Genomic DNA, 24,170 nt, shown 5'->3' on the forward strand with positions numbered 1-24,170 from the left:
ATCCTCGATTCGATTTTGAGAGAAGATGGGGTTCTTTGTCAAATATTATCATTTAATTTGAATTATGCTATATGGTTTCCTTCCACTTTTATTTTTTTATAAATATGAAATGGCGGTTGATGATTCTATTTTTATATTTAGATGATGGTTAAACGTTTTGCTCCGGGGGGTTGATTCCTAATGGGTTTTTTCCCTTTTTTGTTGTTAGTGGGTTCCCCCCTAGTTAGATGGGGTTCTTTATTTCCTTCTTTTTCCTATATATATTTTCCATTTTTATATTTTACGATTAGTTTTTTTTCCTCAGCTTTATTAATTTTATACATATTAATCCATTGAAGTCTTGTTTCATTCTATAGCTGTAGAAGATTATGTACTGGTAAAAAAGATTATAAAAATGAAAAATGAAAATGACAAAACAACGATGTAACAAAGCATTATAGCTGCAGAGATAGTGCAGTGCAGATAGACGTATGGTGCAGGGTCACGTCGAGTTACACTGTGAGGCCGAGTACATTTCATCATTCTTTTGGATTATGACCACAGACAGGAAGCCGTCCTTGAGCCGGGTGGTTCGCGCTTTAAGGCTTTTGTATCTCGCCCCGATGGGGGAGCGGGTTTGCAGCGAGAATGTCCAGGTTGTGAGGGTCTTTGAGTACGTGGCCTGCTTTTGCGAGGGAGGGGAACTGTAGGAAGAGTCCATGGAGGGGAGGCTTGTTTCCCTGATGTTCTCTGCAGTTCCTTGCAGTCATGGGCAGAGCAGTAGCCATACAAAGCCGTGACGTATCGACAAGAAGCTCAGAGACCTCGGTCTTCACCCTGCCTTGTGTAGCTGGATCCTGGATTTCCTGTCAGATCGCCGCCAGGTGGTAAGAGTGGGCTCCCTCACCTCGGTCTCGCTGACCCTCAGCACACATATCCCACAGGATTGTCTCTTTGCCCCCTCCTTTAATCTCTGTATTCCCATGACGTGTCGCCACCTACAGCTCCAATCTGCAAATTAAATTTACTGACGACACTACTCTGACTGGCCTAATCTCAAATAATAACGAGGCAGCCGACAGAGAAGAAGTCATCACCCCGACACAGTGGTGTCAAGAAAACAACCCCTCCCTCATTGTGACAAAAACAAAGGAGCTGGTTGTGGATTACAGGAGGAATGGAGACAGGGACCAAATTCAACATTTCCTTGTCTGTTATTGACACAAAATGTACCTTTTAATATTGATCATGACACAGTGTATTTTATATAACGTTAATGATATGAAACATATTTACAAATCGTTACTGACAGAGAACCGTATAAGTTGTGTTCTGTGTGTTATATGAATGTACTTGCCTGTGATGCTGCCACAAGTCAGTTTTTCTCTGTACCTGTACCTTCCCGTACTTGTGCACTTGGCAATAAATTCAACAGGACCTGAGAAATCTCAGTGAGATTTGATTAGTGATGATCATCTTGTCAGCTCGGTAGGTCGAATGTATCCGACAGTCCATTGTTAAATGCAAAACCCTGAACAGTGTTGATGATCAGAGGGATCTTAGACTCCAAGTGCATCGCTCCCTGAGAGAGACTGCACAGATTGATCGGGTGGATAAGAAGGCAAATGTCATGGTTGTCTTTATTAGTTGAAGCATTGAGTTCAAAAGTCGGCAAGTTGTTTTTCGGCCGTTACGAGCCTGTTACTATATACTAATAAAGGTAATGGTTTTAACATCAAAACCAGACTCCAGTGTGAATTCTTTTGCGGCTGGTTCGTTTCTAAAACTTTACAGTTCGCAACAAGGCTTTATAAAACAGGTTATACCACATCTGGAGTGTTTCATACAGTTCTGGTCGCCCCCATTCTCGGAAGGATGTCGGGGCTTTGGAGAGGGCGTAGAAGAGGTTCACCAGGACACTGCCTGGATTAGAGGGCATGAACTATAAAGAGAGGCTGGACAAACTTGTGTTGTTTTCTCCAGAGCGGAGCAAGCTGGGGTGAGACTGGATGGACGATTATAAGATTACGAGAGGAATAGATAGAGTGGACAGACGATATATTTTTCCTGGGGGTTGAAATGTCTAATACATTTAAGGTGAGAGGAGATGTGAGCGGCAAGTTTGCTTCTTTCCACAGACTAATGAGTAGCTGGAGTCTCTGCCTGGGAAAGGGGGGGGGGGGGGGGGGGGGAGGTGGCACCAATCCTGCACGTGATCCCGTTTGCCCCTCCCATTTAACCGTAGATTGGCAGCACCTGCGCGTCTGTTTCCGAGGCCCCGCCTCCCGATGATGTAACAATCTCTTCGCGCATGTTCACAGTCTCCGGGTGAACGGTGTTATCCTCTCCGCTCAGAGCTGAAGTTGGTCGGCTGTGTGTTCGGGAAAGACTTTCGTCTCTTCCGTCGGGATCACTGTCTGCGGGCCGAAGATATCACTTTCCCATCGGTGAGTATTGAGACCGATCCCGAGCGGGGAGATCCGATGTTGGCCGTGAGCCCCGAACTGAGGGCCAGGAATTCATTTGTTTCCCAACTATCTGGGCTCGTCAGAAATGTGTCGACTTCACTTAATCTGCATTGAACGATCCAAACCAGGAGCCCAGGCTGTCTGTTTCCGCAGAATTGAAATGGAAGTCCCGCCGACAGGTCACGTGAGGCCTTGTGCCGCAGATTCGCCCCGCCCGCTTTGTGACGCAAGATCACGTGGTGCGATTTTGGCCACCGAGTCCCATTAACTTCCCTGAACTCGTCTCGCTTCCTGAAGCTCCTCACATTTGTCCTGGAGGTTTATGGCTGTTGTGTCTTCTCCCGGACTGGGGTGGGTGAGAAAGGAGAACGTCTCAGGTTGTGGGGATCTTTGATTTCACTGCCTGCTTTACCGAGGGACTGGGAAGTCTCGGGGGATAATGGTTCGAGCCTCAGCTCCACGCAGTAGAGCTGAGCCCCACATAACTCCTGCACGTTTATCGTCCAGCGACGGCGGTCGGTCAAGTACAGACAAGACAGGATCTGTAATACAAATTTCCTGCAATGGTCCAGTTTTAACCTGGAAATGGAGTGATAGTATAACAGTAAAGGAAGCACAACTTGACCTTGTAAATTATCCTGGAACCGATTTGACTGTTATTCCCGGAATGTGTCCGGTGCAGTTGTTGCTAACAAGGCTTACAAGAATAATCTCAGGAATGATCGGATTTATGTGTGAGGAGCATTTGATGGTTCTGGACCTGTGCTCGATGGAGTTCAGAGGGATGGTGGGGGTGGTGGAGGGATATATGGTTAATAAACCTACAGAATGCTGAAAAGCCTGGATACAGTGGACATGGAGAGGATGTTTCTATTAGACAGAGCATCTGTGATCTGACAGCACAGTCTCAGTATAACCTTGCTTCCCTTTAAAACTGAGATGAGGAAATTATTTTGGCCAAAAGATGTCTGATATTTGGAATTTGTGATTTTGTTTGAGGATGCCGTTTGGGTATATTCGTGAAGATTAATATACTGATGATTGCTGAGTAGCTTCAGGGTTACAGGAGGAAGACAGGAATATGTTGTTGGAATAAACATCAGCCCTGGTTGAATGGTGTGGCAGACCAGATGGATTGAATCACCTCAGTCTGTTCCTGTGTCGTATGTCTTCCCATGACTGAATGATGGCTCCTTCTTATCCCATATCGTCTGTGTCATGTGAGGGACAATAAAAGATTGTTCACTGAGATCATTATATTTGCCTTCAATGGTTAAATTTCAGTGAGTTTTATTCCTAGTAACATTAAGCAGAAATGTTTGGTCCTCCTTTGTATTGTTGACGTGCTTCATTATCTTTAATGTTTAAGTTAGACCTGCAGTGAGAGATTTATTGGAAGAAAAACCACGACTGAAGACGAGGGAACAGCAACAAGTGAACCAGCCCGAGGACTGAGAGCACCGACTGGAGAGAACCCATCTGACTCGGAGATTCCAGTGATTCAGTCAGGAGAAAGTTTGGTGAGTCTCATTTACTCAAACACTGATCCTTTACACATTACATACCTGCACAAAGGAAGGTAGGAAATAGTTGGGAGTGAGACTGAATATGCCCAGAAGGACCAGTTATGCCTCTGTCAGACCCAGTTGTGAAGAAGCCCCCCCTTATATTCCCTTGAAACTTTTCCCCTTTCACCCTTAACCCTTGACCTCTGTTTTTTTCTTCTCCCCTCGCCTCAGTGGAAAAAGCCTGCTTGCATTCACTCTATCTATACCCATCCTAATTTTATATACCTCTATCAAGTCTCCCCTCATTCTTCTACACTCCTAAGAATGAAATCCTTACCTATTCAACCTTTCTCTGTAAAACAGTTTCTCAAGTCCTGGCAGCATTCTTGTAAACCTTCTCTGCACTCTTCCAACCTTATTAATATGCTTCCTGTAATTCGGTGACCAAAACTGCACACAATACTCCAAATTCAGCCTCACTAATACCTTATACGACCTCACCATAACATTCCAACTCTTATACTCAATACTTGGATTTATAAAGGCCAAAGGATTCAACAGAGGCTAGATGGGAGATGCCAGAGAGTAGTGGTGGATAATTGTTTATCGGGATGGAGGCCAGTGACTAGCGGGGTGCCTCAGGGATCTGTTTTGGGCCCAATGTTGTTTGTAATATACATAAATGATCTGGATGATGGGGTGGTAAATTGGATTAGTAAGTATGCCGATGATACTAAGGTAGGAGGTGTTGTGGATAATGAGGTGGGTTTTCAAAGCTTGTAGGGAGACTTATGCCGGTTAGAAGAATGGGCTGAACGTTGGCAAATGGAGTTTAATACTGAGAAGTGTGAGGTTCTACATTTTGGCAGGAATAATCCAAATAGAACATACAGGAATTGAGGAATGCAGAGGAACAGAGAGATCTAGGAATAACAGTGCATAGTTCCCTGAAGGTGGAGTCTCATGTAGATCGGGTGGTGAAGAAAGCTTTTGGAACGCTGGCCTTTATAAATCAAAGCATTGAGTCCAGATGTTGGAATGTAATGTTAAAATTGTACAAGGCATTGGTAAAGCCAAATTTATAATATTGTGTGCAGTTCTGGTCACCGAATTATAGGAAAGATATCAATAAGTTAGAGAGAGTGCAGAGACAATTTACTAGGATGTTACCTGGGTTTCAGCACTTAAGTTACAGAGAAAGGTTGAACAAGTTAGGTCTCTATTCATTGGAGCGTAGAAGGTTGAAGGGGATTTGATCGAGGTATTTAAAATTTTGAGAGGGATAGATAGAGTTGACGTGAATAGGCTGTTTCCATTGAGAGTAGGGGAGATTCAAACGAGAGGACATGATTTGAGAGTTAGGGGGCAGAAGTTTAACGGAAACATGAGGGGGTATTTCTTTACTCAGAGAGTGATAGCTGTGTGGAATGAGCTTCCTGTAGAAGTATTAGAAGCCAGTTAGGTTGTGTCATTTAAGGTAAAATTGGATAGGTATATGGACAGGAAAGGAGTGGAGGGTTATGGGCTGAGTGCGGGTAGGTGGGACTAGGTGAGATTAAGAGTTCGGCACGGACTAGGAGGGCTGAGATGGCCTGTTTCTGTGCTGTGATTGTTATATGGTTATATGGTACTAAAAGCTCTCTTTACAGCCCTATCTACACGTGATGCCACTTCTGGGAATTTTGTATCAGTATTCCTAGATCCCTCTGTTCTAGTGCACTCCTCAGTGCGCACCATTTACCTTGTATGTTCTACCTCGGTTTGACCTTCCAAAGTGCGATACCTCACACTTGTCTGTATTAAACTCCATCTGCCATTTTTCCAGCTGGTCCTGATCTCTCTGCAAGCTTTGAAAACCTTCTTCACTGTGCATACACCTCCAATCTTTGTATCATCAACAAATTTGCTGACCCTATTTACCAAATTATTATCCAGATCATTGATATAGATGACAAATAACAATGGACTGATCCCTGTGGCACACCACTAGTCACAGGCCTCCAATCAGAGTAGCAATCCTCCACTACCACTCTCTGACTTCTCCCATTCTCAATTTCCAATCAAATTTACTACCTCACCATGTATACATAGTGACTGAATCTTCCTAACTAACCTCCCATGCGGACCTTGTCAAAGGCCTTACTGAAGTCCATGTATACAACATCCACTGCCTTCCCTTCATCCACTTTCCTTGTAACCACCTCGAAAATCTCTAATATATTTGTTAAACATGACCTACCATGCACAAAGCCATGTTGACTCTCCCTAATATGTCCCTGTCTATCTAAATAATTGTCGATCCTATCTCTTAGTACTCCTTCCAATAATTTACCCATGACCGACATCAAACTTACCAGCCTATAATTTCCGGGATTACTTTTAGAGCCTGCTTTAAACAACGGAACAACATGAGCTGTCCTCCAAATCTCTGGCACCTAACCCGTAGATAACAACATTTAAATATATCTGCCAGCGTCCCTGCAATTTCAACACTAGTCTCCTTCAGGGTCTGAGGGAATACCCTGTCAGGTCCTGGAGATTTATCTACTCGCCTCAAGGTAGCAAGCACCTCCTCCTCTTCTATCTGTATAGGTTCCATGACATCAATACTTGTTTGCCTTATTTCCATTGACTCCAAGCCAGTTTTCTTAGTAAATTCAGACACAAAAAAACCATTTAACATCTCCCCAATTTCTTTTGGTTCCGTGCATAGCCAACCACTCTGATCGTCAAGAGGACCAATTTTATCCCTTAACTATCCTTTTGCTATTACTATACCTGTGGAAGCTCTTACTATCCTTCACCTTGACTGCCAACGCCACCTCATGTCTTCTTTCAGCCCTCCTGATTTCTTCCTTAAGTATTTTTTTGCACTTTTTATACCCCTCAAATACCTTATTTGCTCCCTGTTTCTTATACATGCCATACATCTCTCTCTTCTTTATCAGAGTTCCAATATCCATCGAGAACCAAGGTTCCTTATTCTTATTCACTTTGCCTTTAATCCTGAGACTTTGTTCCCAGGGTGTCCTCATGGGCCGTCCGGAAATGATTTAAGCTGGTGACAACCCTGTTTTCCCCAGTGGGATAACTCTCATGTGGAATCGGGCTAATGGTCGGACCTTCAATCAAGTGAGTCCAGTCTCCTCTGTTAGTCTGGCCAGTTTACTCTTCAGAGTGCCATTGGCTCTTTCCACTCTGCCAGCGGCCCGTGGGTGGTGTACACAGTGGAATTGTTGCTTGATAGCTAGTTTGTTACATACCCATTTGTTTACTTTCATTACGAATTGTGGGCCATTGTCAGAGCTCAGCATCTCTGGCAGGCCGTACCTGGGAATTATTTCCCATAATAATACATTCACAACAGTCACAGCAGTATTAATATTAGTTGGAATAGCTTCAATCCATCTACTAAACTCATCTATAATAACTAAGCAGTATCTATAGCAATGTACTCTAGGCAATTCAATAAAATCAACTTGTAGACACGAGAAAGATCAACCTGTCAAGGAAGTCATACCCGATGTGCAGGGTACAGGATACCAACCATTCCCTCCTTTCCCAGGTGTGTAAAATTATGTATATAATCAACCAATATTGGTAAAAACGGTGTAGGAACACAAACCTGTCCCGCTGGGTGATCCAAAAACCTAGGTCGGGGTCTTTCTGGCACCCCATCTCGGACCACAGATTTCACTCCTCCTCAGAGACGTCCCCCTGAGAAGAAAAAACTCGAGGTAGCTGTAGTGCGGTGAGTAAGTTGTTTACAAAGGTGGCATTACTAATGGGGTGGCCAGAGGAAGTCAGGAATCCCCATGTTCCCAGAGAGCTCCGTAGTCATGTACAATTCCAAACGCATAACGGGAGTCTGTGTGAACGTTCCCACTTCTGTCTGTTGCTGGTATACAGGCACGAGTCAGAGCAAACAGCTCAGCCTTCTGGGCAGAGACAGCTGCTTCAAAAGAGGCCTGTTCAATTACTTCACTGTCCGTCACTATCGCATAGCCAGAATGTCGTTTTCCTGCTGGATCCACAAAAGACATTCCATCCTCATAAAAAGTTTCCTCAGGCTAGAGGGGGTATTGCAGAATGGATGGGAGAGTCCGTCCTTCTTTCATTGTGATCCGGACGGGCTAGAGGGGGTATTGCAGAATGGATGGGAGAGTCTGTCCTTCTTTCACAATGATCCGGACGGGCTAGAGGGGGTATTGCAGAATGGATGGGAGAGTCTGTCCTTCTTTCACTGTGATCCGGACGGGCTAGAGGGGGTATTGCAGAATGGATGTGAGAGTCTGTCCTTCTTTCACGGTGATCCAGACGGGCTAGAGGGGGTATTACAGAATGGATGGGAGAGTCTGTCCTTCTTTCACAGTGATCCGGATGGGCTAGAGGGGGTATTGCAGAATGGATGGGAGAGTCTGTCCTTCTTTCACAGTGATCTGGACGGGCTAGAGGGGGTATTTCAGAATGGATGGGAGAGTCTGTCCTTTCACTGTGATCCGGACGGGCTAGAGGGGGTATTGCAGAATGGATGGGAGAGTCTGTCCTTCTTTCACAGTGATCCGGATGGGCTAGAGGGGGTATTGCAGAATGGATGGGAGAGTCTGTCCATCTTTCACTGTGATCCGGACGGGCTAGAGGGGATATTGCAGAATGGATGGGAGAGTCTGTCCTTCTTTCACAATGATCCGGACGGGCTAGAGGGGGTTTTGCAGAATGGATGTGAGAGTTTGTCCTTCTTTCACGGTGATCCAGACGGGCTAGAGGGGGTATTACAGAATGGATGGGAGAGTCTGTCCTTCTTTCACAGTGATCCGGATGGGCTAGAGGGGGTATTGCAGAATGGATGGGAGAGTCTGTCCTTCTTTCACAGTGATCCGGACGGGCTAGAGGGGGTATTTCAGAATGGATGGGAGAATCTGTCCTTTCACTGTGATCCGGACGGGCTAGAGGGGGTATTGCAGAATGGATGGGAGAGTCTGTCCTTCTTTCACAGTGATCCGGATGGGCTAGAGGGGGTATTGCAGAATGGATGGGAGAGTCTGTCCTTCTTTCACAGTGATCCGGACGGGCTAGAGGGGGTATTGCAGAATGGATGGGAGAGTCTGTCCTACTTTCACAGTGATCCGGACAGGCTAGAGGGGTAGCAGAATGGATGGGAGTGTCTGTCCTTCTTTCACAGTGATCCGGATGGGATAGAGGGGGTATTTCAGAATGTATGGGAGAGTCTGTCCTTCTCTCACTGTGATCCGGACGGGCTAGAGGGGGTATTGCAGAATGGATGGGAGAGTCTGTCCTTCTTTCAGAGTGATCCGGACGGGCTAGAGGGGGTATTGTGGAATGTATGGGAGTCTGTCCTTCTTTCACTGTGATCCGGACAGGAGGGCTGACTTCATGAACTGAAATTGCCCAGAGATGGGGTACAACATCTTGGGTTCGGTCACTATTGAACGAATGAACGTCCCGTCTTCACCTCAGATTTCTTCCAGGATCGGAGCTGCCCCTTGCCCAAGTCTTGCCAGTCTCCCTCGGTGCTGGATGCCTGTTTCATCAGGGTGTGGGCAAGGAACCCTCGGCTCTTTGGCTTGAACCCAGGGCAAACCCTAATGGTGGTATTGGGAACCACCAGACCTGTCTGTCGCCAAATGAAATTTGGAACTTCGGCCGGAAATGCAGTGCCGTCTCTTCCTTTAACCTCTCCAATCACCGTGACTGGGAACTTCTGTCGCTTGAGGGGTTTCCTCAGTTGAGCACCCCGTAGGGTCATAACACAGAGTCACAAGAGAGCTGGCCGCTGGCAGAAGGGGTTCAAATGTACTGGAGTCCAGATAATGTGCCCACAATTGGGTGGTCACGGGAAGCTGTCAGTTGTTCGCAGTTCTGGCATGATATCCTTGTCCATGCATAGAATCTCGACTTCCAATGGACAGAGCAAGTCTCTCCCTACGAGATTTCACCCCCATCTGGTGGTGACTGTAAATGAAACCTCACACTGGTTCCCCTGGAATTCCACCTGCAGAGGCTGGGTACGTGAATACATACGTTCCGTGCCTTCGAACCCAGACAGAGTGATTGTAGCGTCTGATAGCTGGAATCCCTTTTCCAATACTATATCCTGATCGAGAGTGGTTGTGGTTGCCCTCATATCAATCATAAATGGAACTGTATTTCCAGCAACTTGCAATATTACAGTGGGCTCTTCCTGAGGGTTGGCACTCATGGTTGGAAGCATTTTCTTGTCAATTTCTAAACGGGTTGTTGTCCCCACCTGTCCCTTGGTAGGTTTTTGTTCCCATTTCTGTTCCTCAGATATAGCCCGCTCGCGTCCTTCCCGCTGAGCATATTCACCTTTAATATTAGTTCCCTTCAGGGTTGATCGGGATTCGAAAGTTGGGTCCTAATGATATGTCAAAGCTCATCGCATTCGATTTTGGTCATTGTCAGGCCAATCCATATTATTTGTTTTAATCATGTTGGCTAACTCAGTTGGTAAGCATTGGAGCAGAAGGGCATTGAACTGCGGGGACAGATTTGCTTGGACTCCTGCGAAGGTGCCGTAGCAGGCCACAAATCGCTCTCAATATAAGGGCTAAGAGTGTTGTAAAAACAATCCTGAAGGCTTTGTGTGTCAATGCAAGGAGCATTCGTAATAAAGTGGATGAATTGAATGTGCAGATAGTTATTAACGAATATGATATGGTTGGAATCACAGAGACATGGCTCCAGGGTGACCAAGGATAGGAGCTCAACATCCAGGGATATTCAGTATTTAGGAGGGATAGACAGGAAAGAAAAGGACGTGGGATAGCGTTGCTGGTTAGTGAAGAGATTAACGCAATAGAAAGGAAGGACATTAGCCTGGAGGATGTGGAATCGATATGGGTAGAGCTGCATAACACTAAGGGGCATAAAATGCTGGTGGGATTTGTGTACAGGCCACCTAACGGTAGTAGTGAAGTTGGGGATGGCATTAAACAGGGAATTAGAAATGCGTGCAAAAAAGGAACAGCAGTTATAATGGGTGACTTCAAACTACATATAGATTGGGTGAACCAAATTGGTAAGGGTGCTGAGGAAGAGGATTTCTTAGAATGTGTGCGGGATGGTTTTCTGAACCAACATGTCGAGGAACCAACTAAAGAGCAGGCCATCCTAGACTGGGTATTGAGCAACGAGGAAGGGTTAGTTAGCAATTTTGTCATACGAGGCCCCTTGGTTAAGAGTGACCATAATATGGTGGAATTCTTCAGTAAGATGGAGAGTGACATAGTTAATTCAGAACCAAATGTTCTGAACTTATAGAAGGGCAATTTTGAAGAAATGAGACGTGAATTAGCTAAGATTGATATTTAAAGGGTTGACAGTGGATAGAAACATAGAAAATAGGTGCAGGAGTAGGCCCTTCAGACCTTCGAGCCTGCACCGCCATTCAGTATGATCACGGCTGATCATCCAACTCAAAACCCTGTACCTGCTTTCTCTCCATACCCCCAATCCCTTTAGCCACAAGGGCCATATCTAACTCCCTCTTAAATATAGCCAATGAACTGGCCTCAACTGTTTCCTGTGGCAGAGAATTCCACAGATTCTCCACAGTCTGTGTGAAGTTTTTCCTCCTCTCGGTCCTAAAAGTCTTCCCCTTTATCCTTAAACTGTGACCCCTCGTTCTGGACTTCCCCAACATCAGAAACAATCTTCCTGCATCTAGCCTGTCCAATCCCTTTAGAATTTTATATGTTGCAATAAGATCCTCCATCAATCTTCTAAATTCCAGTGAGTATAAGCCTAGTTGATCCTGTCTTTCTTCATATGAAAGTCTTGCCATCCCAGGAATCAATCTGGTGAACCATCTTTGTACTCCCTCTATGGCAAGAATGTCTTTCCTCAGATTAGGGGACCAAAACTGCACACAATACTCTAGGTGCCTTGTCCAACTGCAGTAGATCCTCCCTGCTCCTGTACTCAAATCCTTTTGCTATGAATGCCAGCATACCTTTCGCCTTTTTCGCTGCCTGCTGTACCTGCATGCCTCCCTTCAATGACTGGTGTACAATGACACCCAGGTCTCATTGCACCTCCCCTTTCCCTAATCGGCCACCATTCAGATAATAATCTGTTTTCCTGTTCTGGCAACCAAAATGGATAACCTCATATTTATCCACATTAAATTACATCTGCCATGAATTTGCCCACTCACCTAACCTATCCAAGTCACCCTGGATCCTCTTAGCATCCTCACAGCTGACACCACCGCCCAGCCTCGTGTCATCCGCAAACTTGGAGAGGCTGCATTTAATTCACTCATCTAAATCATTCATATATATTGTAAAGAACTGGGGTCCCAGCACTGAGCCTTGCGGTACCCCACTAGTCACTGCCTGCCATTCTGAAAAGGTCCCGTTTACTCCCACTCTTTGCTTCCTGTCTGCCAACCAATTCTCTATCCACATCAATACCATACCCCCAATACCGTGTGCTTTAAGTTTACACATTAATCTCGTGTGTGGGACCTTGTCAAAAGCCTTTTGAAAATCTAAGTATACCACATCTACTGGCTCTCCCCTATCCACTCTACTAGTTACATCCTCAAAAAATTCTATAAGATTCGTCACACATTACTTTCCTATCACAACTCCATGCTGACTTTGTCCGATGATTTCACCTCTTTCCAAATGTGTTGTTATCACATCCTTGATAACCGACTCTAGCATTCTCCCCACCACCGACATCAGACTAACCGGTCTATAATTCCCCGGTTTTTCTCTCCCTCCTTTTTTAAAAAGTGGGGTCACATTAGCCACCCTCCAATCCTCAGGAACTAATCCAGAATCTAAGGAGTTTTGAAAAATTATCACTAATGCATCCACTATTTCTTGGGCTACTCTGGCTTGCAGACCATCTGGCCCTGGGTATTTATCTGCCTTTAATCCCTTCAATTTACTTAACACCACTTCCCTTCTAACATGTATTTCCCTCAGTTCCTCCATCTCACTAGACCCTTGGTCCCTTACTATTTCCAGAGCATTATTTATGTCCTCCTTAGTGAAGACAGAACCAAAGTAGTTATTCAATTGGTGTGCCATGTCTTTGTTCCCTATGATCAATTCACCTGTTTCTGACTGTAAAGGTCCTTACATTTGTCTTGACCAATCTTTTTCTTTTCACATATCTGTAAAAGCTTTTACAGTCAGTTTTTATGTTCCCTGCCAGCTTTCTTTCATAATCTTTTTTCCTTTTCCTAATTAAGCCCTTTGTCCTCCCCTGCTGAATTTCTCCCAGTCCTCAGGTATGCCGCTTTTTCTGGCTAATTTATATGTTTCTTCTTTGGACTTGATAGTATCCCTAATTTCCCTTGTCAGCCACGGGTGCACTACCTTCCCTGGTTTATTCTTTTGCCAAACTGGGATGAACAATTGTTGTAGTTCATCCATGCAATCTTTAAATGCTTGCCATTGCATATCCACTGTCAACCCTTTGTATCATTTGCCAGTCTATCTTAGCTAATTCACGTCTCGTACCTTCAAAGTTACCCTTCTTTAAGTTTAGAACCTTTGCTTCTGAATTAACTATGTCACTCTCCATCTTAATGAAGAATTCCACCATATTATGGTCACTCTTGCCCAAGGGGCCTCACACGACAAAATTGCTAACTAACCCTTCCTCATTGCTCAATACCCAATCTAGAATGGCCTGCTCCCTAGTTGGTTCCTCAACATTCATATGCAATGGCAAGCATTTAAAGATTGCATGGATGAACTACAACAAGTGTTCATCCCAGTTTTGCAAAAGAGTAAACCAGGGAAGGTAGTGCACCCGTGGCTGTCGGGGGAAATTAGGGATAGTATCAAGTCCAAAGAAGAAACATACAAATTATCCAGAAAAAGCGGCACACCTGAGGACTGGGAGAAATTCAGAGTCCAGCAGAGGAAGACAATGGGATTAATTAGGAAAGGGAAAAAAGATTATGAGAGAAAGCTGGCAGAGAACATAAAAACTGACTGTAAAAGCTTTTATAGATAAGTGAAAAGAAAAAGATTGGTTAAGACAAATGTAGGTCCCTTACAGTTAGAAACAGGGGAATTGGTCATGGGGAACAAGGACATGGCAGACCAATTCAATCACTACTTTAGTTCTGTCTTCACTAAGGAGGACACAAATAATCTTTCGGAAATAGTAAGGGACTGAGGGTCTAGTGAGATGGAGGAACTGAGGGAAATACATGTTAGTAGGGAAGTGGTATTAGGTAAATTGAAGGGATTAAAGGCAGATAAATCCCCAGGGCCAGATGGTCTGCATCCCAGTGTAGCCCAAGAAATAGTGGATGCATTAGTGATAATTTTTCAAAACTCCTTAGATTCTGGATTAGTTCCTGAGAATTGGAGGGTGGCTAATGTGACCTTACTTTTTTTTAAAAATGAGGGAGAGAGAAACCGGGGAATTATAGATCGGTTAGCCTGACATCGGTGGTGGGGAAAATGCTAGAGTTGGTTGTGAAAGATGTGATAACAGCATATTTGGAAAGAGGTGAAATAATCGGACAATGTCAGCATGGATTTGTGAAAGGAAAATCATGTCTGGCGAATCTTATAGAATTTTTTGAGGATGTAACTAGTAGAATGAATAGGGGAGAAAAAGTGGATTTGGTATATTTGGATTTTCAAAAGGCTTTTGACAAGGTCCCACACAGGAGATTAGTGTGCAAACTTAAAGCACAGAGTATTGGAGGTGTGTTATTGATGTGGATAGAGAATTGGTTGCCAAACAGGAAGCAAAGAGTGGGAATAAACGGGACCTTTTCAGATTGGCAGGCAGTCACTAGTGGGGTACTGCAAGGCTCAGTGCTGGGACCCCAGTTGTTTACAATATATATTAATGATTTAGACGAGGGAATTAAATGCAGCATCTCCAAGTTTGAGGATGACACGAAGCTGGGCGGCAGTGTTAGCTGTGAGGATGCTAAGAGGATGCAGGGTGACTTGGATAGGTTAGGTGAGTAGGCAAATTCATGGCAGATGCAATTTCATGTGGATAAATGTGAGGTTATTCACTTTGGTTGCAAGAACAGGAAAACTGATTATTATCTGAATGACCGATTAAGAAAAGCGGAGGTGCAATGAGACCTGGGTGTCATTGTACACCAGTCATTGAAGGTGGGCATGCAGGTACAGCAGGCAGTGAAAAAGGCAAATGGTATGTTGGCATTCATAGCAAGAGGATTCGAGTACAGGAGCAGGGAGGTTCTACTGCTGTTGTACAAGGCCCTGGTGAGGCCACAGCGGGAGTACTGTATGCAGTTTTGGTTCCCTAATCTGAGGAAAGACATTCTTGCCACAGAGGGAGTACAAAGAAGGTTCACCAGATTGATTCCTGGGGTGGCAGGATTTTCATATGAAGAAAGACTGGGTCGACTAGGCTTATACTCACTGGAATTTAGAAGATTGAGGGGGGATCTTATTGAAACGTGTAAAATTCTAAAGGGATTGGACAGGCTAGATGCAGGAAGATTGTTTCTGATGTTGGGTGAGTCCAGAACGAGGGGTCACAGTTTAAGGATAAAGGGGAAACCTTGTAGGACCAAGATGAGGAAAAGCTTCTTCACACAGGGAGAGGTGAATCTGTGGAATTCTCTATCACAGGAAACAGTTGAGGCCAGTTCATTGGTTATATTTAAGAGGGAGTTAGATATGGCCCTTGTGGCTAAAGGGATCAGGGGTATGGAGAGAAAGCAGGTACAGGGTTCTGAGTTGGATGATCAGCCATGATCATACTGAATGGCAGTGCAGGCTCGAAGGGCCTAATGTCCTACTCCTGCACCTATTTTCTGTGTTTCTCTGTGTGGAAAATTAAAATCTCCCAGAATCACAACCTTATGCTTACTACAAATATCTGCTATCTCCTTACAAATTTGCTCTTCCAATTCTCGCTCCCAATTAGGTGGTTTATAATACACCCCTATAAGTGTTACTATACCTTCCCCAATCCTCAGTTCCACCCAAATAGGCTCCCTAACTGAGCCCTGTAATCTATCCTGTCAAAGCACCGCTGTAATATTTTCTCAGACAAGCATTGCAATACCTCCGCCTCTTGCCCTTCTGATTCTATCACACCAGAAGCAACAAAATCCAGGAATATTTAGTTGCCAGTCACACCCCTCCTGCAACCATGTTTCACTAATAGATACAACATCATATTTCCAGTTATCAATCCATACTCTAAGCTCATCCACCTTCCTTACAATGCTCCAAGCATTAAAACAGATGCATTCAAGAAACTTTCCACCTCGTCCTCTCTGTTTATCACTAATGGTGCAAACAACTTTATTATCTCCTTTTTTTTCCTTCTCCCCTACATCTTCGGTCTATGCGCTCCTACATCAGGGAGGAAGTTCAAATCAGCTCTGTGTTAAAAGTTTAGCCATCACAGTGACTGAAGTCAGCTGCAGGTTCATGAGGGACTGTTACTGTCAGATTCTGCAGTTCTTGCGGCTGCTCATCGCACCCAGGACTGAACTCTGGTCAGTGAGCTTTGGAGGAGTCTGTTCTGCTGATGTTAGGCTTAACCTAGACTGGTGTTTAATATTGTGGATCTGTGAAAGATAAATCAGTTCTGTATCAAATCCCGTGTCTCAGGTATTTACTGTCTAGAGACTCTCACAATGTACACTAGAAAGGCCACTCAGCCCATCTAGTTCCTGCCCATGTTTCTGTTCCCTATCAGTATATCAAAAGCTCTCCCTGCTGTTCCCTTCTCACTATCCCTGAGATGACAGGTTGCAACAAGTCACCACTCTGTGGGATAGGAGATTTCCCGTGAATTTCTTTGAAACATATAAATGCACAACACATTACAGATGCTTTGTCCCACATTGCTGTGCCGACCATGTATCTTACTCTAGAAACCACTTAGAATTACACTCCCTGCAACTAGCCACCCATTTTCCTAAGCTCCATGTACCTATCTAAGAGTCTCTTAAAAGACCCTATTGTATCCGCCTCTATCACCGTCACTGGCGGTGCATTCCACACTCACCGCTCTTTGCTTAAAAAAGTTAGCTCTGACATCTCCTCTGTACCTACTTCCAGGCAGCTTAAACCTATTCCCCCTTGAGTTAGCCGTTTCTGCCCTGGGAAAAAGCCTCTGTCTATCCACACGACCAATGCCTCTCATCATCTGATACACCTGCATGATTTTCTCCAGGGTGAATAAGACGATGAGCTCACTGTGGTTTTGACGTTCTCTCTCTCTCTCTCCTTGTGTTTGATGTCACAGCCCTGCCTCACTCAGGCACTTAAAGCGACACTCACAGTAAAAGAACCTGCAGTCTCGTAACACAATGCACCTCTAAAGTCTGACAGCAGACCAGCGAGTGAATCTTCGATGGTGCAGAGTCAAAAACCAAAGTGTTGCCAGCCTGAGTCAGGACTTTGGGTCTCCAGAGAGAGATGGGGTCTAGAGTTTACCAGGAGGAGGAGGAATCAGACCAGCAGGATGTGGCTACAAAAGAAAGGTCAGAAACTTTTGGAAACTGGTTGACCGAAAAAAAAAAAAAAAAGGTGGTTAATTTCAGGCAGCAAATGTGGAGAGGAATAAAAATACAATGTTTAGGCCGAGCCCCTTCAGCATGCCTAGACTCTATACACCGCTGCTTCGCTGCTTTCTGAACTGCCGAGTTCCTCCAGCTTTTTGTGTGTGTGTGTCTCTGTATTCCCAGCAATTGCAGAATCTCCAGTGTTTTATATCTGCACTTTCCTTTGGCATTAGGTATAAGTTGATATTGAGTATATTGCTTATGGGAGCCATTTTCTGCGTTAAAACAGTTGCAGATTTTTTTCTATACACACTATAAAAAAAATGAGGTTTGGACATTGAACCGGTGCTTGCAGAAATGGTTAATGGCACCATGATTACCCATAGGGCTATGCGTTAAGAATCTTGCCGGCGCTGATGCGCCGATGAAATGCCCTGGCATCAGGCTGAGGCCGTCCCCGAGTATCACGCATGCGCGTAGTACACTGAAGGCCTTGAAAATGTCGGGTGCAGGTAAGAGCGATCCTCCGTGATTTTATCTTAAACACCGACTTCAGAAAAATTCCTGTGAAATCCGAACACTGTGGCCAACAGTCCCAGGACAGTCCTGCTCTCATCCCTGTCTCTCAGCACCACGATCCGTGCACGGGCCCCGGGGAGCTTCCGGCTGATGAGTGAATGGGAACCGATGGATCTCTCAGACAGAGCTGAGCTTTAGCTATAGTAAAGGCAAGGATTAGGAACTCAGAAAAAGGGAACAAAATCTTTTACATCACCAGTTGAGAAAATCACCTTTGTTCTACCTCCAATCACTAATAAGAGAAAATCTGCAGATGCTGGAAATCCAAGCAACACGCACAAACTGCTGGAGGAATTCAGCATTAGTACTCTTTTCCATAGATGCTGCCCGGCCTGCTGAGTTCCTCCAGCATTTTGTGTCTGTTGCTTGTTCTACCTTCTCTTGTTCTGGACTTTTCTACTGGTGAGGACACGTTTTGTCCCATTCTCTCTGGCTACATAATGATATCAAGCACCTTTGCCCTGGGCAACAAGTAGCTTTCACATCACAAATGTGCCAGACTCCAGTGAGACAGACTACTGCCCTTCCCTTCGTATTCATTGGCATTGCCATCACTGAGTTCACCACTGTCAGTCTTTGTCTGATGTGTGTATTGTGGCAATGCAAACGTTGCTGGAGAATTTGGGGAGGCTTCAGGGGTATATAGAAACTGAGTTCACCACTGTCAGTCATTGGGGGGGGGAGGGTTCAGGGGGAATATTTATGTAAAATACAGAAACTGGTGATACTTGAGTCCCCTGTGTGTATTGTGGTGATGCAAAAGTTGCTGGAGAATTTGCAAGTGGGAAGAAGTGGAGTGATATTTGGAAATCTGACTTTTTAAAGTGTAACTCAGCAAGCAAACCACATATGGACAATATGCCAAAACTTTGGTGAGAAAATCCTTCTTTACCCATTACAGGCCTGCTACATAGGTTGTGTGAGAGTGCAGATGAACTGGATCGAACCCAGAAGAGATCAAAGTTCCTATTGACCGTGATTTGCTAGCTGTGAAAATGAATACCTCTGTATAAAAAATTCACCGTGCACATCTTGTCACTGGGTAAAAAAAGTGCACAGTGCAAGACTTATGTACACATTGGTTATTACAAATTAGAGGGGGTATTGGAGGGAAGATGGGGAGACCTGTAGTGTCCCTGATGCCCTCACTTACAAGAAGTGCATCCAGCTGCAGCTTGTAACCCTGCACTTTAAGGAGTTGGAACTTGAAACGCATATGGGAATTGATGGTCATTCCAGATAGCAGCACTCTGCCCAGTCAGGAGATGATTTATCTTCCAACTTGGGATGAACCTCACTGTAACAGTGTGATACCAGATCAAACCATGGCAACTCAAGTAATCTCATCTGAAATGTTGTCCTACACCCATTGATGGATTTTGTAAATCTTTTTACAGGTTAAAACTGAGAAGGAATTTGTCTCCAGGAATCTCAAACACGACACAACAGTTTTGTTGTCTCTGTCTATATATTTAAGAAGTGGAGCAAGGGATTCAATCGACAATCCTTCCTGCTCAGACAGTGGGGAGGGATTCACTCGATCATCCTTCCTGCTCAGACTGTGGAGAAGGATTCATTTGGTCATCTAAGCAACTGGCACGCCCGGCATTTTACACAGGAGAGAGGCTGTTCACCTGCTTAGTCAGTGGGAATGGATTCACTCAGTCATCTCAACTGAAGGAACATCAACAAGTTCACACTAGTTGATGTTCCATTCACCTGTTCTGTGTGTGAAAAAGGATTCTGCTGGCCATCCCAACTGTGGACACACCAGTCAGATCACACTGGGCAGAGGCTGGTCATCTGCTGAATTTCAGGGAAGGGATTCTCTCGGTTATCTGACTTAATGGCACACCAACGTGTTCATACCAGGGGACAGCCATTCACCTGCTCAGTCTGTGGGAAGGGATTCACTCATTCATCCCGCCTACAGAGTCATCAGCGAGTTCACACTGGGGAGAAGCCATTCACCTGCTCAGTCTGTGGGAAGGGATTCACTCATTCATCCAGCCTACAGAGTCATCAGAGAGTTCACACTGGGGAGAAGCCATTCACCTGCTCAATCTGTTGGAAGAGATTCACTCAGTCATCCCACCTACACAGTCATCAGCGAGTTCACACTGGGGAGAAGCCATTTACCTGCTCAGTCTGTGGGAAGGGATTCACTCGGTCATCAAACCTACTGAGTCATCAGCGAGTTCACACTGGGGAGAAGCCATTCACCTGCTCAGAATGTGGGAAGGGATTCACTCAGTCTTCCCACCTAGAGAGTCATCAGCGAGTTCACACTGGGGAGAAGCCATTCACCTGCTTAGTCTGTGGGAAGGGATTCGCTCAGTCATCCCAACTACAGAGTCATCAGCGAGTTCACACTGGGGAGAGGCCATTCACCTGCACACTGTGCGGGAAGGGATTCACTAGCTCATCTAAACTGAAGGTGCATCAGAGAGTTCACACTGGGGAGAAGCCATTCACCTGCTCAGTCTGTGGGAAGGGATTCGCTCAGTCATCCCAACTACAGAGTCATCAGCGAGTACACACTGGGGAGAGGCCGTTCACCTGCTCAGAATGTGGGAAGGGATTCACTCAGTCATCCAGCCTACTGAGTCATCAGCAACTTCACATTGGGGAGAGGCCATTCACCTGCTCAGAATGTGGGAAGGGATTCATACTGTCATTCTACCTACAGAGACACCAGCGAGTTCACACTGGGGAGAGGCCATTCACCTGCTCAGTCTGTGGGAAGAGATTCACTCAGTCATCCCACCTACGGAATCATCAGCGAGTTCACACTGGGGAGAAGCCGTTCACCTGCTCAGTCTGTGGGAAGGGATTCACTCAGTCATCACAACTATTGACACACCAGTCAGTTCACAGTGGGGACTGGCCGTTGTTATGAATCCCTGGGTTTCATTTGCTTTGGACTGTCATTTTTCGAGAGTGAGATTAAGAAGGTGAATCAGTCTGACTTGCAGCTTGTTTAGTTTTAACTGAGGACACAGACACTCAGAGTCAGACGGAGACGAAGGAGGAAAAACCGAAGGATCGAAACCAGGGAACTGGTGGCCAAGGGTCACTTTTTGGAACTTTCCTATGCCCACAAGGGTGGGCTAATTATCGTTCACCGTACATCGAATGTGTGGTTGTCACCTCGTTTGATCCATAGGAGTGGATCGGATTTGGCGCATCCTGTGGAGACCACTTATGTGTTAACCCTTGCCTGGCTGTGGTGTGGTAGTTCACTTGAAGATGATACACCTTGTGACAAGTCACTTTTGGTGATAATTTGTATGTGGATTTGGAGAGATGACGGATAAAATCTACAGCAACTGTTCTCTTGTTTTACCACCATGAAACCTGTGCAATTCTACATATTTGTGTTCTCTCGCCTTTTACCCTGGATTACAAATCTCTCTCATCGCCTATTCTGTAGTTGAACTGAACTTTCATACTTCACCATCTCAAGACTCTAAGCCTTGTTTCCCCCGAGCTCAATAGTTTGGGAGTTACATTTACACACATTTATAAACTTAACACTGTTAACATCTGTTTATCTTGTTTAAGTTGCAATATTACAAGTAGATTCTAATAAAGATAGATTTAACATCAAAACCAGACTCCAGGTGTAGTCTATTGCTGTTGGTTTGTTTCTAAAGCATTATGGTTCATAACAAATTTGGGGCCTGCATCTGAGATATTTACAAATTTGGGGGCTATTGATCGATTAATTATCGATTTGATTGGGTAAATCCCTTTTGATTTATTTGTGTGTGGAAATCAGCAACAATGGACATTTATAAATTTCTGGAAGCGCCAACCCCTGAGGCATCAGGAAAAGCAAAAAAGAATGAATTGCTGACTGTTGCTAATGGGCTGAATCTTAAGCAGGTGAGGGGGTGTGAAGGACCAGGGCAAGCATAAAACTGGGAGAGGAGGTAAAGGTAAACCAATAGGGGTTTTATTATAAAATATAAGCATCCACCCCCTTTTTCAGAGACTGGGATCCCTGTTTCTACCGGTAATAATGTGCATTTCAATGTGTTCACCTCTCAGTCCTCGATTCTCTAAATGAAAGGGTTATCCACATTTGATTTTTCTTTATATGATGTCCCAACCATTTCAGGGATCAGTCTATTGAAACTTCATTGCACTCTCTATAACAAATACTCTCTAACCACTTTGTTCATCCTCTGTGCAAAAAAATGTCCATCTTCCGCAGCCCCGTGTTGCCCCAACCACTCACCTCCTACCCCTGTCATTGGCCCCACTTGCGCGTCAACTGTCCCAATGTGAATCTCTCTGCTCACCACCACCATGGGCTCAGACATTTCCACAAATTTCCACCGGGACAAACATCCTTTCACACCATCTTTTTCCTTTCAATAAAATCCCTCCTCTCCCTCCCCAGGAACTGGCATCAAACCGACGGACCGAGCGGTCTCCGACCTCTCGGCGACACATCAGACTCCGGCCGCAGGAGACGCTTCACAAACGCCCCAACATCCCTTGGAGGGAAATGGACATAAATCAAAAAACGGACATTTACTCCGCTGTGATGTGGAGTTTGAGGCCGGAGCGGGAGGCGAAATCAGTGGGGGTAACGCCCTCTGGACTCCACCTCTGCGACTGGTGGTAACGAGTGATTGACATCGCTTTGCACCAATGGGAATAGCACAGCCCTTGAATCCTCTGTTGACAGCGGTGGGGGTGGGCTGGTCACGTGATTATTAGCCCAGCTATTAATCTGATAAAGCCCGAGCTCAGCAGAGCATGGATGACGTAAGACGCTGCGCACGTAAGGGCAGATCCCGGTGTGGGAAGCCCATGCGTGACGTTAGGCACGAGGGGGTTCTGTGTGACGTCACCTGTGGGGATGCGCTCGCATTTAAATGCACCTTAATGTGCGTTTCTTATGATTTCAGAGGGACAACATTAATCACGGATTTCATTACCGAATCCAGTGTTGTGAGATGTAAAGCCCCCTGTAATGTGTCCGGCATATCCCTTTTGATTTATTTGTGTGTGGAAATTAGCAGTCCCCACTGTGAACTGACTGGTGCGCCAGTAGTTGTGATGGCCGAGTGAATCCTATCCCACAGTCTAAGCAGGTGAACGGCTTCTCCCCAGTGTGAAATCGCTGATGACTCTGTAGGCTGGATAACCGAGCGAATCCCTTCCCACAGACTGAGCAGGTGAACGGCTTCTCCCCAGTGTCAACTCGCTGATGACTCTGTAGGATGGATGACCGTGTGAATCGTTTCGCACAGACTGAGCAGGTGAATGGCTTCTCCCCAGTGTGAACTCGCTGGTGTCTCTGTAGGTCCGATGACCGTGTGAATCGTTTCGCACAGACTGAGCAGGTGAATGGCTTCTCCCCAGTGTGAACTCGCTGGTGTGTCTGTAGGGTGGATAAATGAATGAATCCCTTCCCACAGACTGAGCAGGTGAATGGCCTCTCCCCAGTGTGAACTCGCGTGTGTCTCAGTCGGGTGGATGAGTGAGTGAATCTTTTCCCACATTTTGAGCAGGTTAACGGCCACTCCCCAGTGTGAACTCGCTGATGATTCTGTAGTTGGGATGACTCAGTGAATCCCTTCCCACAGTCTGAGCAGGTGAATGGCCTCTCCCCAGTGTGAACTCGCTGGTGTCTCTGTAGGGTGGATGACCGAGTGAATCCCTTCCCACATACTGTGCAGGTGAATGGCTTCTCCCCAGTGTGAACTCGCTGGTGTCTCTGTAGGGTGGATGACCGAGTGAATCCCTTCCCACATACTGTGCAGGTGAATGGCCTCTCCCCAGTGTGAACTCGCCAGTGACTCAGTAGGGTGGATGACCGACTAGAGTGAATCTCTAGATGAGACTAGAACTCGGGGACATCGCCTCAAGATTCAGGAGAGAAGATTTAGGACGGAGATGCGGAGAAACTGTTTTTTCCCACAGAATGGTGAATCTGTGGACTTCTCTGTCCAGGGAAGCAGTTGAGGTTTCCTCACGAAGTATATTTAAGATACGGTTAGATAGGATTTTGCAGAATAAGGTAATGAAGGGTTATAGGGAAAAGGCAGGTAGATGGAGCTGAGTTTACTGACAGATCAGCTATGATCTTAT

At 45.4% G+C, this 24,170-nt stretch overlaps 1 protein-coding gene across 10 annotated transcripts in view; it reads left to right on the forward strand.

Moving 5' to 3' along the window:
- The first annotated feature begins 2,290 nt into the window (after positions 1 to 2,290).
- Positions 2,291 to 24,170, forward strand: part of LOC132389569 (zinc finger protein 239-like) — a 31,231-nt gene continuing 9,351 nt past the window's right edge. For 2 of the 10 annotated variants that reach the window (XR_009510596.1, XR_009510594.1), the window contains exons 1-2: positions 2,295 to 2,426; positions 3,817 to 3,967. Coding sequence is in view for 7 of the 10 variants with exons in the window: in XM_059962047.1 (XP_059818030.1) it covers positions 19,909 to 20,961 (1,053 nt within the window). In the remaining 3 variants the exon portion in view is untranslated. Of the gene's footprint in view, positions 2,427 to 2,732; positions 2,799 to 3,816; positions 3,968 to 7,067; positions 7,088 to 17,224; positions 17,463 to 17,499; positions 17,996 to 19,459; positions 23,214 to 24,170 lie in introns of those variants that run through there. The other 8 variants (XM_059962047.1, XM_059962046.1, XM_059962050.1 and 5 more) reach the window with 8 other exon arrangements.

This window comes from Hypanus sabinus, unplaced genomic scaffold (assembly GCF_030144855.1).
Source record: "Hypanus sabinus isolate sHypSab1 unplaced genomic scaffold, sHypSab1.hap1 scaffold_603, whole genome shotgun sequence".
NCBI lineage: Eukaryota > Metazoa > Chordata > Chondrichthyes > Myliobatiformes > Dasyatidae > Hypanus > Hypanus sabinus.